Source organism: Haliotis rubra, unplaced genomic scaffold, assembly GCF_003918875.1.
Source record: "Haliotis rubra isolate DU_JTF1 unplaced genomic scaffold, ASM391887v1 Scf75, whole genome shotgun sequence".
NCBI lineage: Eukaryota > Metazoa > Mollusca > Gastropoda > Lepetellida > Haliotidae > Haliotis > Haliotis rubra.
This window is the reverse complement of record NW_025767468.1, coordinates 523,407-538,411: the sequence shown is the minus strand read 5'-3', so window position 1 is coordinate 538,411 and position 15,005 is coordinate 523,407. Positions and strand designations below refer to the sequence as shown.

At 38.5% G+C, this 15,005-nt stretch overlaps 1 protein-coding gene across 1 annotated transcript in view; it reads right to left on the bottom strand.

Moving 5' to 3' along the window:
* Positions 1-15,005, bottom strand: part of LOC124260049 (pikachurin-like) — a 159,625-nt gene that overhangs the window by 79,941 nt on the left and 64,679 nt on the right. The window contains exon 2 of the mRNA XM_046694287.1: positions 5,120-5,236. Within this exon, the coding sequence (XP_046550243.1) occupies positions 5,120-5,236 (117 nt within the window). The remainder of the gene's footprint in view (positions 1-5,119; positions 5,237-15,005) is intronic.

Here is a 15,005-nt window from a genome sequence, read left to right as displayed (position 1 = left end):
GTCTTGTTAAGACTTCCTCAATTTCTGACAGCAGTTATATATGGGTTCTATTATTATTGAATATTAAAAAGAACTAACCGCTTAGAGATGGATCAGTGAAGTAGCAGAACTTGAAGAAGAAAATTTCACTCTAACTTCTGTAATACGTGTGGTGTGTGAACCATACAGAAAAATTGTGAAGGTTTTCAAACAACAACACCGTGACATCATAGTCAAGGGAGGTAACTCTGTAGTTAGGTAGGCATACCACTAGGGATAGCTATGACTTAGTGTTAAAATTTTCATTTCCTTTTCTGTATGTGTCTGTGGTACCCACAGGAATAAGGCAACCATAATCCAGAGGGAAAGTTTATGCCATAATTGTTGAAATCACAGCAGAATGTGGTGAACAGAACATATCACAGAACATTGCTTGATGCTGAAGTCAGCAATATTCCAGCAACGTGCAGCTACCTGTGTATAATCAAGTCTGGACCAAATCTTCCTGGAGGCCGGAAAGGGAAAGTCTCAGCAGAATGCTTCAATAACAGTAAATACCCTTCTTATCAATCCATATCACAAAATGTGTTAAATACGGTAATTTCATCGAACTCATGACAAACTTAGAAGAAAGCCAGACAAACTTGATATAACTATGAACTCTCTCTTTCAGTATGTTAACTTACAAAACCTAATTTAAGATCCTCATTTGCCAAATGTTCTCCATTACCACTTTGATGTTTTGTACAAACCTTGCATGATTTATACTCCTATCTCTCTGCCAGTTCTTACTTGTTGGATAAGCGAGTGTAAAAACTAATAGGCAAATCACTTTACACACAAATAGCAAACTAAGGTTCTTCATCCATGAAAGTATCTGTACGTACATCAATCACGCCTGCTGGTCCTTCTTTTATACACAAGCAAGCAGCAAAAACTGTGATATTGTTGGGACTTGCCATGATCAATAATTTCAAAGATTCTGAAGATCTTCATGGCAAAACCTACAGACTTCATTTCGTGAAGCCAATGCTGGTAAAAATCTGACTTTCTGGATTGAGACTGAATCAATGATGCATGATCGGAATGACGCAATATCATTCATAGCCAGTTGCTATGGAAACTAGTTGGAAGTTTGGGTGGAGAAAAATAGACATAAAATTCCATGGGGGAAGAGCTTCAAGGAAACCATTAATAACAAATTCTTTCCTGTTTCCAACAATTAATCTTTACCATATTCAGAATAATATGAAATAAATGCATTCCATCAATACAGGATTTTAAAGTACCTTACAAATATAGTTGTTTTGAATAAATCATGGAAACATATTGATGGAACGGTGAACTTAAACTCTCTTAATGTAAAGCACTTGTCCAGCAGGAATCTGTTCCTCCTTTAACTCCATAAAACAGCTTGTACTAAATCAACATTGACTTCCACTTTGAAACATATTATTCATCATCTTTCATTCAAAACATACATTAACCCCAGGGATTTACAGGACGCGAATTCCAGCGTCCTATACGCATAAAAATTGACAATGGGCGCAACAAAATTTCTTAGTGCAACCACACGGATGCAGAAAAAGTTCAAATACTTTTTACAAAAATTTCAATCAAGTATAAATAAGTTTTCACTGAGTTTGCTACCAGCCAGGTTATGGTATCATTTGCAACATAATTACTGTAACAATGTGATGATCATGATACACAATACAATAACAGTAACTGCATTACAACAATATTACAACAAAGTATTAATAATAATATTGAAGTGTCTGGGATCCCCATTTTGTAGACCAGGACCCCTGAAAATAAGGGGTATGAGTCCCAGGGACCCTCAAATACAGGACTCAGGGTAAATCCCTGAACCCCATGATATTTGATTCAATAAACAAATACAGTAATAAACAAATACCTGAAATCTGTATACTTCTTGACAGATATGGTGACAAAAACTCTGATAGGTTTGGAAAAGTTTCAACACATAAAACTTGAATGACACAAGCTGAAATGTCATTATGAAAAAAATATAAAAATTTAAATATGTGACAAGAATTTCAGGCCTTCATGACACAAAAACTTCTCCAGAACCACTCAGAGCTGTATAGAAAAAGGCAATGAATTCCGCCTATAAATGATAGACACACGTAACCCAAATGTCACTTCATAATGTTAGAAATATGAGCATCCGGCAAATTCGGGTTATGAAACGCTCTTTAATCAGGTAAATGTCAAATAGATAATATTTCTATGCTTACTTGTTCAGAAATGTAGGAATATTTGTTGTTTTGGAAGGATCAAATATCAAATGCTCCTTACTATCTGAAGTGTATTGGGTTCTTATTTCCACTTATCAACAAAATAACTGTTCTTTCATCACAAAAAAAAGGGAATTCTATAGTCTGTTTGCAGTGAAAACGTACCGATGAATTTCACTTTAAACAAAAAAGTAAATCAAATAATATGAAATTTAGATTGTGAATCCTCATAACTTTACCTTGCCAATTGAACATTAAAATCTCAGAATTATATTCAACTTAGGATAAAAGTTGTTTAACAAACGATCATAGTTTTAAATTGTTATTATTGGTATGTATTACAAGGGGGTATGCATATTAAATGAAACCCCGAGAACAAGAAGGGTTGGTTTCTATGGTAGTCTAAGTTAACGCTCATCACGGACCGCACATGCATTTGTTTCACTATTCCAACTACTACGCATAGTATTCAAGTATTCTGTGCGGGGTATTCATGCTTAACTACTGCATGGTATTTTGGTGAGCTAGCACTATAAAACTAGCTTAAGTCTGGGCTAGTACAAGCAGCCACACATACACATGCATGCACATCGTCATATGAACGAAATATTCTCAAGTACCACGTTAAACCCCATTTCACCTCACCTCACCTCAAAGTTCAAATTAATCATCAACTCTGCCTTTAAAATATAATTGACTTAAATACAAGGCATTAACAGACTCAAGTTATCCCGTACAGCAGTTTATTTCACCCCGTGACCCCATGGACTCTCACATACAGATGCAATTTGAAACCACCTTCCGATTGTGATATATGGGCTTGAGTCATCAGTGACAGCTACAACAATGTTTGACACTTGGTGACTCGAAGTCATTCAGAGTGTCAAATCTCTTTGAGAAGGAGAAACACAGAAGTATTATTCTGTCATAGAAGTCAGGAAATCCACATGTAAATACTGTCATACAATCGTTGAGGTTCATTCAATATGGAAATGAATCCAGAACAATAAGGATCTACTTTTCAGACACTGATTACAAACAGTCACGCGCTGAAGATGGCGGTAATGATACATACGCTAATACAATATTGTTCAGAAACAAACTGAACATGATTTTGCAAAAGTCATTCCATTTTTAACAGCATAATGTAAATAAACATGAAAAAATTGTTTCCATAATCAGAATTAATCTCTGCTGAAAACAGACTTGATTGTGCGATACTAACTTCACATGAGCATGTGTTGATGAATTACTGATAGCAATGGTACCAGAGTCTGAAAAAAAACCAGGCTATTATTTCCTAGCCCACTGGTAGGACACATCACAAAAAATGCACAAGCAAGACAATTGTCCTCTTTTAAAAAAGACCTAAACGATAGTACAAGTCATCACTTTTGCTCTGATGCATCAGAATTGGAAATCTCCTCCACATGTCTACCATAAAACTTTTTGAAAGCTTCGCTGAGATTGTGAATGCTGTAACCTTGATCAAACAACTCTTGAGTAAGAGTCGCATGATGCTCTTTGAAATCTGCTGAGAAAGAGCATGATTGATTGTACCTCAAATGTTGTGAAATGTAGACAGCAAAGGCTGGAGTTGATGGAATATTGCCTGACTCAAAGTGAAAGTAGACTAATGGAAAGTAGAAGTCACCCCTCTTGTCATACAGTCTCAGAGAGTCTTTGATGTCACTCTTAGTCTCTATGTATTTATTGACGGTCAAAAGAAACTATACCTGTGTTAATTTTGAAACATGTTTGACTTTTAATTGAAAATCTACCAAGTTAGCAATACTTTATCCAAAACATGAACTCAACTGGCACTTTGCACTAAAAGCATACTTGGTTTTGCTCTTTTTAAATGTAATTTAAAACTTTTAAAAATTAAAAACACTTTTTTGCATGCAATACAACTGTTGATGTGTGGCTTAGACATCTTCATTTTGAAAATCAATAAACATGTTTTTTTTCGCACAAATTGAAAACATTTCAAACATGGTAGGTATCATGTGGTTGCCAATACGTTTCTTATCCTGGTCTTGACTAAACCAATTTATCTTTACTGAAAATTGCCCAGCCTGAGCTTATTTTTTACAAACTGTAGCAGGAATGAGTGATGGTTCAACAGACATGACCAAATTTAACCACAGTGTTTTTTTCAGTCAAGAAACGTCTGAGGGGAATGTCAAATACTGCTATGGACTGTAGAACATAGCATCATAAAGGAAAATGGGCACATCTGGAGAATCTGGGAACAATCAAACAATCTTCTCCTGGGTGAGTGAATATAGTTTTACATCGCTTTTAGCAATATTCCAGCGATATTGTGGCAGGGGACACTAGAAATGGGCTTCACACATTGTACCGATGTAAGGAATCGAACCCAGGTCTTCAGTGTGACGAGCAATGGCTTTAACCACTGGGCTACCCCACTGCCCCCAGCAATATATTATGACAATGGACACCAGAAATGGGTTCACACATTGTACCGATGTCAGAAATCGAACCCAGGTCTTCTGGGTGACGAACGATGGCCTTAACCACTGGGCTACCCCACTGCCCCCAGCAATATATTATGACAATGGACACCAGAAATGGGCTTCACACATTGTACACGTCAGGAATCGAACCCGGGTCTTCTGGGTGACGAGCGAATGGTTTAAGCACTAGTCTACCCTACCACCCCACGTAAGTCATGAGGACAAGCGGACAACTGGACAGCAGCAGAAAGGAACATCACATCAAACTAGTGGTCGATGGTGTTAACAAGTCACAGGTGGCCACCCACCAGTTAACATAGACGGACATAGTGACCACCCAATTAAATTCTAACCAGCCATTACACCTGTGGACAGAAGGGGTAAGTGATGAGGACATACCTGAGCAGGACATTCCGTCCTTGTTGAGGACGAAGCCCTTTCTGCAGGTGCAAATGTAGCCCCCATCGTAGATGTCCTTACACTCATGGAGGCACGGGTTGGAGTGGTTACAGTTACCTGAAAAAGACATGCAGCGTTTACTTCTTGAACATAGGACATACACACCTTGCTTACTTAGACTGCATGGCGTGACTATTGTCATGCACAAGGCAGGACAAAACACCTGACTAGATTCGACAGGTACATGTCAATTACCATTGGATTTGAAGTCAAAACAAATGACATTCCAATTGACAGAAGCATAAACATACAACAAGTTGACTGTATCAGGGCTCCAGATAAGGGCCGTATCGGCGTATGTACAGATAAAAAATATGCCTGATACGGTAGGAAATAATTTAGAAAACGTAGCAGATACACACCACAGCAATGGTGTATGGTCTTAGAATCATTACAGACGTATTTATCTGAAAAACTATTGTTTTATTGTTTACTGACCTGTTTAAACAAGAGTAGCAATGTTGTGGTGCATGTATGAAATGAAACACAAGATTACTGGTACTCCATTTATTTCCATTCAGTACTCTAAATGTACTCTTAAGGTTTTGCAGTACTCCTATATTGAAAAAAAAAAATTGAAAAATTATCTGGAGCCCTGCTGTATACAATGACATAAACTTAGATCAGCAGGATGGACTTTTCACCAAGATATCATAGGCTGATAATGACCATTCAGTACAATCCAGTGATTGGAATTATAAGCTAAATGTACTATTGGTTGTTGAACAGTTACAGCCCCAATTAAATGGAGTTTTCCAGTAAAGCTCCCAATGGCTAGATGTATAGGGATCCATTGCTCAAAATTTTTTTGAAAAATTTTAGTACCATGGAATCATGCCCCTTGCTGTGGATACAATGACATTCTAAAGTTAGATCAATAGGAATGACAGGATGGATGATCTTTTCACCAAGATATCATAGGCTGAAAATGATCGTTGATCTATTATTACAATAAAGAAGTTGATCGTCCATAAAGACGTGCCATTCCAGTCAAAGCAGTTAAGAAGCATGCTCAAGCACTCACTAGCTCACTCAGTTTTACCGCAGGTGATCTGGTAATAAATTCCTGCAGTTTGTGTCAACTCATACTTTAAAAAAAGTTAAGACATTCAAATGAGATAAAAATTCTTTCAGTCAAATCAAACAATCTGCAACATACACTTAATCACGCCTCTCATATATCTTTGTTTGTCTTTTTCATTCTGATTGAGGGTAGATTTACTTATACCGGTACCACTAAATGTATTTTCTGCGCATGATTGGAAGGAAGGTTAAGGTTAGGATTAGGGTTAGCAGGGTTAGGGTTAGAAACCGGAAGTAGGTAAAACAATGGTACCGGTATAAGTAAAGTGCTCCCAGCTTGATACTTATACGTTTTTAGTCAGCAGATTTTGTTGCTTTAGTGAGAGTGCTATGATCATTTCAATAACTGGGAAACAGGTTAAAATCTTTTCATTATGTAATACTGTTAATATCATTTTATCAAATTTAAATATGCTACCATGGAAACTAACCAAACAGCCATGGAACCACAAAGTGAAACATACACTGTTCTCTCCAACCAACCTCAGGCTTTTCACCAGAAATTCATATTTCATACGATCAGTGTTTCTCCCATCTTTGAGTGACAGATTTTTCTGAACTATCAAATAGGGGATCCTCTATAGATGACAGGTTTCCTGTCCTAGATAACATACATCTCATCATGCTTGTCCATCAGCTTTAATCTGAACCTCCGACTTCAATTTTTCAAATTGAATATCACCTTTTCCATTGAATTCAACAGCTAGAAAATTTAACTTCCAAAGAGCTTTACACGCCATCAATGTGATTAAAAATTGATCATCTATATTACAAAATCAAACACCTTAATCGTATTGGCTCACTCCCACGTCTTCATGCGCTGCAGTTAAGCTAGGCCAAAAGAAGATATGGATTGGCATCCTATTCGGGGAGATTGTGTTAGGCCTGCACAATCAGAATGTGTCCCTAGGCAGTAGGTTACAGCTTTACTGCAATAAGATTAGCCATATTACATGGGGCTGAGGGACCAGTCGCTTCAAGACACAGTCATCTTTTCCCACAATCCAACACTGTACAGGAAGTGCTCTCATCATACAGACACATACACAACCGCAAGCCTGCAGCCAGAGTCTAGCAAAATATCTACAGGACTAATGAAACCAAACCCTTAGAATAAGTATGATTTATTGAACTTGGGCATGATTTGGGGGCAAGTTATAATTGATGGTACTACATTCTTGTTGCTTGTTTTCCAAAGCTACAGTAAATAACAGAAATGTGTCAGGGCAAACCTATACATGGTCACATAATTGAAAAACCATCTTCTTCCAAAATCTTTTGGCCTTCACTCTGTGACACAATGATGGTCACTTGGTTTCAGTTTAACTGTGGTCAGTGTCTAGTGACAAATCTGCTATTGCCATGCCATTGCCATGTTTCAAAGGTTGTCAGACAGGTAAAATTGTCAGTGTTTGCCCTTAACCCTGGAAAGCTGCAGGCCCTAGGGACCCAGAAACATAAAAAGTTGTGGGTCCTGATCAGAATGTGTAGGCCCTATATTTTAGCTCCAATATCAGTAATTCCCAGCAAACAAAATTACTGAATGATATTTTCTGAGAAATAATAATCTTAGTTATTGGGGATGAGAAAGCTGTCGGCCATAAGGACCTGCAGAAAACAAGAGCTGTGGGTCCGAGTGGTTCCAGTCGGCTTCGGGGCTAAGGACCGACGTCAATTTCGAACACTGAATGTTGTGCTGATAAAGTGAAATGAGTTCGGTAAGATGACCAAACATATTTTGTAGTCACACTGATGAGGAAGAGCAAACTGTCACATTCCTTTTGGAAACACCCTGCATGTTGAATTTATGAATAACCCATCATAACAATTTCTGATGTTCTAAAGATATTTCATCTTATGAGAGTACTTAAGTTCAAGTGTAAGCTTTCCCAAGGAGCTCTTTATACAAATGGAACTATAGAATGTGTTGGAACCAGACACAAAGGCCTGCTTGTATAAAGCAATTGTTGTTCTGATTTGATATTTGCATACATTAGTGAGTTACAAGTCAAAAATAGGTTTTTAAGTTATATGGCTTGAAAATTTGCTAAACGCAAAATTGCACTCACATACTCTTTCTAACAGGTGCAAGATCCACTAGTAATTTGGTCAGTCAAGAGCTTTGCATCTTCTACTTCTCCATTTTGGTAGAACTCCACTAACCCAAGGTTCCATTCCCTTGTTCTCATCTCAAATGATCTGCCTTGATTTTCACCAATATTTTACAAAGCAATCAAATGTTAAATGAAGGGAAATAAGAAACTTGTACAGGACAGTTTTAATGGACATGAAGGTATCCTTTCAATCAAAGTGATGTTTGAGGGCTTTCTTCTGTGAGCCATTTTTTCAATGTTGTATATTTGGCAAACGCTATCGTAATCAGTGGGATGGCTTCTCATTGATATCACCAGCCAAACACTGATGCTGGTTGGTAACTCGCATTCTGATTCGTCTGTCAGACTCAGCAGCTCAACAAATCAAACTGGCATTCGTAACTACTCGTCCCTTTCCGTAACCTGAAAGAAGACTCATACCCCTCTCATAGCCATGTCCGGGAGAAATATTCCCCAAGCCAATCAGAATGAGTGTATGTGAGAAGAAATTGGGTCAAAATAGTTTGTTGAAATTTCAATTCGGCTTGCATAATTTTTTCCCAGACACTTCCAAGTATATTTTAATTATTGCATAGTCCTCCTGGGTTTCCTGAATTTTTATAACCAGGATATATTAACATTATGGCGTAGGAAAGTATTCACCGTTCACTCAGACAAAATATCCTTGGCGTGGATGCCATGTTTGTTTTCCAAGTAAACTAGCGTTACATGCCCTTGAAAATAGTTCAGCGACTAGACTAATTTTTTCTCTCTGCGCTTTTGCACTCAGACAGAGCCACGTTCAATAAAATGGCTACGAGAGGGGTACGAGTCTTCTTTCAGGTTATGGAAAGGGACGAGTAGTTACATATGATCAAATTGGCTGATGAAATCAAGGGGAGGTAACTCTGGTCACGAAAACCAGGGGACAAGATCCAGAGGTTAGTGCAGATTTGTTGAAATACAAGCCCTGGAGGTATACAGAATGAGTGCAACAATAGCTTGCAACAAGTGCTCTTTGGACTGCAAAACAACATACCCATAGCATGACTCAGACTGGAACCTAATCAAATTCCAGAGTTGATGCTGAGAGACGGCAACAAGACCAGTTCCAATCAGTTTAGTTTCCACTCATAACACACTTTTTATAGAAGTGTCATCACCACTGGAAACACCACAATGACTGCTAAAACCTCTGACAATAGATCGATAAATGTTTTACATCTATCAAAATAAATTTCCTTTTAAGAAAGGCAAACACAACGTCTCTCTATTTCCTTAGTTGTTTTGCCTTTTAATGAACCAGAACCCAACAAAAATTCGGGTGTCTTATGGATTTGGATGCAGCATCAGCCACCTAGTGAAATGGAAGCGACTCCTAATAACAAGAAATTTCTCTTCCTCTCTAAGGAACTGAAGCCAATTCTGAAAATGTCGTACACTTTTTGCCAGCACTCTAAACAGGTTTCCCTTCTCCGCTAGAAAGCTAAAGACGTCATGGGTTTCACCAGTCATCAAAATTTAAAACTCTCACTGTTCTATTAAAACACGCTAGTGCACAAACTCTAATCCAGCAGTATTCTGTACCCTTGTAAACTTTTTTAAGGTATTGATATTTTCTTAAATTTTGCGACCCAGGAAAACAGAACATCGCCACCCCAGACTTAAACACTAATGAGGTTTTTGCTTAAATTGGGAAAAATCAATACTGACTCGGTTTTGACAAAATCATTAATTCCTGGAGTTGCGAGTTACAAGAAATGTCATGTTCCTAGTGAGATGGCACAGCAATACACAGGTGATGCTGTCTGATAGTCTGGTAGGTCATGACTGGCTCCACGGTAATTACCACACTTACGGAAGGGGACATTAAACAAGGTGAAGCCGCAACTCAAACAGATCTGGACAGATATCCTGGTTTAGGGCTTAAGATGTAAATACTTGGCCCTTGATAAGCACTCATGACAATCCATAGTGTAACCTCATCAATTAAGTTGACAGGATCTTGCATGATTATCAGATTTTTGGTAGGGTGACATTTTACATGAACCAAATATTAGGCCAATTACCTGGTAGTGAGTGTTAATACCATTTGCAAATTTGACCCATAAGCCTTTTGGACTTAATTGGTGAGATTTTCAACATGAATCATATAATACCTTTCACTAAATTCCCAACTCAGCATATCCTGAATTTGTTTTGTAATACACGAAGCATGTGTTTGATCTGAACAGGTTTAACAGTGGTACTGAGGGTCCTGTATGGTGGGACTGCATCATATTACAGGTATACCGGTTTACCATGATGCGCTTTTCAAACAATACATATTGCAATATAGTTTGTGAGTACCAGTGAGTGAGTTTGATTTTATGTCGCTTTTAGTGAAATACCAGCAATATCATGTCCGTGGACACCAGAAATGGGCTTCACACATTTTACCCATGTGGGGAATCAAACCCGGGCCTTCGGCGTGAGTACCAGTATACTGAGTGAAAAAAGATAAGTTTTGTGATAATCTCTATGGTTTATGTTCAAATTTACACATAGTTTAATACACAAATAATGTTCTCTCTGTAACTGACTGACAAAACAGCATACTTTACATACTTTAAATCAGCATAACAAAAATAATGATTAAAGACAAAGAGTGAGTGAGTATGGTTTTACACCGCTTTAGCAATATTCCAGCAATATCATAGCTGGGAACACCAGAAATGGGCTTCACACATTGTACCCATGTGGGGAATCGAACCCGGGTCTTCGGCCCGACGAGCAAACACTTTAACCACTAGGCTATCCCACCGCCCCTCACAGACAAAGAAATGCTTGTATATACAAATTAGAAGCAGACGACATCAACACCTTTCCCTTCTGCACATGATCCCACATTCAAAATCATGGATCCTAACAGTGGCTAATGCACCTTCTAACCTTGCCACTACAACACATGAAGTAATAGATGGCCCAAGCTGGAGCGTCCAGACAAATATATGTTTCAGTCGCTCTTACTTAAAGCTTGAAGGAGATAATGGCAGGTTCACTGGCACTTGTAATGCCAACTTTCCCATTAAGCAAACCAGCACTTGATAATGGGCAAAGACAACTTGGACAAATCAAAGTAGTGTGTCGTCTCAGTTGTAATCAATCTATCCAGCTGTAATACCTTGAGGAAAGATAAAACATACAGCATGTGCAGGCAGCAGTTCTTGTAGACACCTGGGACATAGATTGAGGAGCATCCTGATGCTGTGTAACTCTTGTACAGTTGCCGATCTGCAACAGTGTAACTCTTGTACAGTTGCCGATCTGCAACAGTGTAACTCTTGTAAACTCACAGATCTGCTGCACTGACTCTTGAGACCTAACTAATCCAGATATTGATCTGCAAAAGTGACTGATCTGCAACTGTGTGACTGATCTGCAGCAGTGTGACCGATCTGCAACAGTGTGATTGATCTGCAGCAGTGTGATTGATCTGCAGCAGTGTGATTGATCTGCAGCAGTGTGACTGATCTGCAGCAGTGTGACCGATCTGCAGCAGTGTGACTGATCTGCAACAGTGTGACTGATCTGCAACAGTGTGACTGATCTGCAACAGTGTGACTGATCTGCAGCAGTGTGACCGATCTGCAACAGTGTGACTGATCTGCAACTGTGTGACTGATCTGCAACAGTGTGACTGATCTGCAACAGTGACTGATCTGCAACAGTGTGACTGATCTGCAACAGTGTGACTGATCTGCAACAGTGTGACTGATCTGCAACAGTGTGACTGATCTGCAACAGCAGTGTGATCTGACAAACAGTGAGACTGATCTGCAACAGTGTGACTGATCTGCAACAGTGTGACTGATCTGCAACTGTGTGACTGATCTGCAACAGTGTGACTGATCTGCAACAGTGTGACTGATCTGCAACAGTGTGACTGATCTGCAACAGGGTGACTGATCTGCAAAAGTGACAGATCAACTGTGTGACTGATCTGCAACAGTGTGACCAATCTGCAACAGTGAGACTGATCTGCAACAGTGAGACTGATCTGTAACTGTGTGACTGATCTGCAACAGTGTGACTGATCTGCAACAAGGTGACTGATCTGCAAAAGTGACTGATCTGCAACTGTGTGACTGATCTGCAAGAGTGTGACTTTAACAATGGTAAGGAACATCTGCAACAGTGGATGACTGATCTGCAACAAGGTGACTGATCTGCAAAAGTGAGACTGATCTGCAACTGTGCAACAAGGTGACTGAAAAGTCTGATCTGCAACTGTGTGACTGATCTGCAACAAGGTGACTGATCTGCAACAGTGACTGATCTGACTGATCTGCAGCTGTGACCAATCTGCAACAGTGAGACTGATCTGATCTGACTGATCTGCAACAGTGTGACTGACTGATCTGCAACAGTGTGACTGATCTGCAACAGTGACCAATCTGATGAGACTGATCTGCAACAGTGTGACTGATCTGCAACAAGGTGACTGATCTGCAAAGTGTGACTGATCTGATCTGCAAGACCAATCAGACTGACTGATCTCAGCAGGACTGATCTGAAAGAGTGTGACTGATCTGCAAGAGCCTGACTGATCTTTAACAGAAACTGGGAAGGGAACATTTCCAAATAGCAAACCAGCTCATGGATCTATGCCTAATTCTGATGCTATTACTTCATAACTCTCACTAGCTTGGTTGGTAAATTAATTCCCAAACATAATATCAATCACAAGACTGTTTAAAACAGGCACGCACACACTAAAGCATCAAGATGAACCATTTCAAACTCCAACCTATCAAATTTAGATACAGTTCCAGCATCAAAACAAATTATAGGATAGGAAGTCAATTTCAGAACTCTCCTATCAATTTGGGATACATCTAACCAATAACATATAGCACATATCCAATTCAATCATTCAAACACATATTTGAAAAAGAATGTTTTTAACAAACCTGGATAGTTGATAGGAACATATCATCTGATTTGACACTTACAATAACTGGGTGTGACTAATTCTAATGGTTAAATGTACTACTCTGTAATCTTTGCTAGTGAACACTTGCTGTTATGACAAAATACATTAAAAGCTGTAAATGAAAATATGTGTAAATATTGAGATACTATCACAATTTACTTGCAATAGCAATGCAATCTGTGTAAAAAAATGCCATGTCTACTACTCCAACTTTATTTCAGTGTTATTATACTGGCAATTATTATCCGAGCATGCTAGATTAAACAGAAGAACACTAGACTTTGCTCGTGGCTGAAGTCCCAGACAGCAATGTAAAGGACACTGCTACATATGATAATGAAAACACTCTCATACACCACTCTCATAGGAGTCAGACTCAATTCCTTAAACACACATAAAACAAAAATGGTTCATGAAAATCTCACCAAACCAACTAAAATTCCAACCCAGTTTCAAAGGTTTCAAATGTGAATGATGCTCTGATGACTTAATGGTAATAATCCTAGCATTTGGGATTCAATTACAATATCAATTTGCATATTCATGAGATATTACCCATCCCTTTCCCCAGACATGGCAGGCCAGGGGTCAACAGGAGTGATGACCATGTTCAATCTGGCAGCAGAATCGAGATGAAATCTCCTACAAGGCTGGTCAGCACTGCTCCATAATCACACCTTTATAGCCAGCACTTTCTCTGTGATGGCAGCAATGTGCCATATAATGACTTCAACTACAAGATGAAATGTTAAGCCGACATGGATCACACAGATAAAGTCGGCCTCAACGCAGGTGCTCTGTAGGTCAGACGATGGCGCCAAGCTCACAGAACCAAACTGGGTTTTTTCTATGTGGTGGAGATTACAGATGTTTATGGATGTAATTACAACTTATAGCAATGTATTGAAATGAGTAGAAATTTATTGAACTGATAACAACGTATTTCACAGTTAGTACACAAATGTTCTGGAGTTTTATATCTGTGAAAACATTGGTTAATGTGATTTCAGGACTGACGTTGCCGTGTTGGTTAATCACAATCTTGAATTAATTCCACAGAGCTTGTGATCACGCAAACAAAGCAGCAATAAACTTAAATGTTTCTCAGAGATGCATCCATTTACATTAGCCTGCTTCATATTACTACATAGTTTTTCTCAATTTATACGGAAACAGTTACTGTTTGCTTATAAGAAATATGAGCTACAGCTCAGGAATCCTTCAAAGACATAATGTCTACTAGAAAAATGTGCCTGGATAACAAACGAAGTTTCACTGAATTCATCCTTTCAAAAAGCATCTTGTAATCTCTTTCAGCAACAGAAATATCACCAAAAGATGAACACATAAACCCATCACTAAACCTAAATTTATTAATCAATAAAATAAGCATTCCAATCTTCGATGTATTTTGACAAATGTTAAAAGCTTCAGCTCTCTCATCTATTTAATATATTAAAGTCGGAGGAAGCACTTAAGTCAGAAGTTAAAAACATTAGTGGCACATTATTCACATGAGCAGAATGCGGAACTCAAAGGCAAATTTCACAAGAAGATATCCATCTGAGAGTGTTTCCCTGCAACTAATATTTACATTTATCAAGCATTCATTCCAAGCATGATGATAACTCATAAAAGCAGTTTCATCCCTGGGTGACCAATCTCTGTGAGAGTC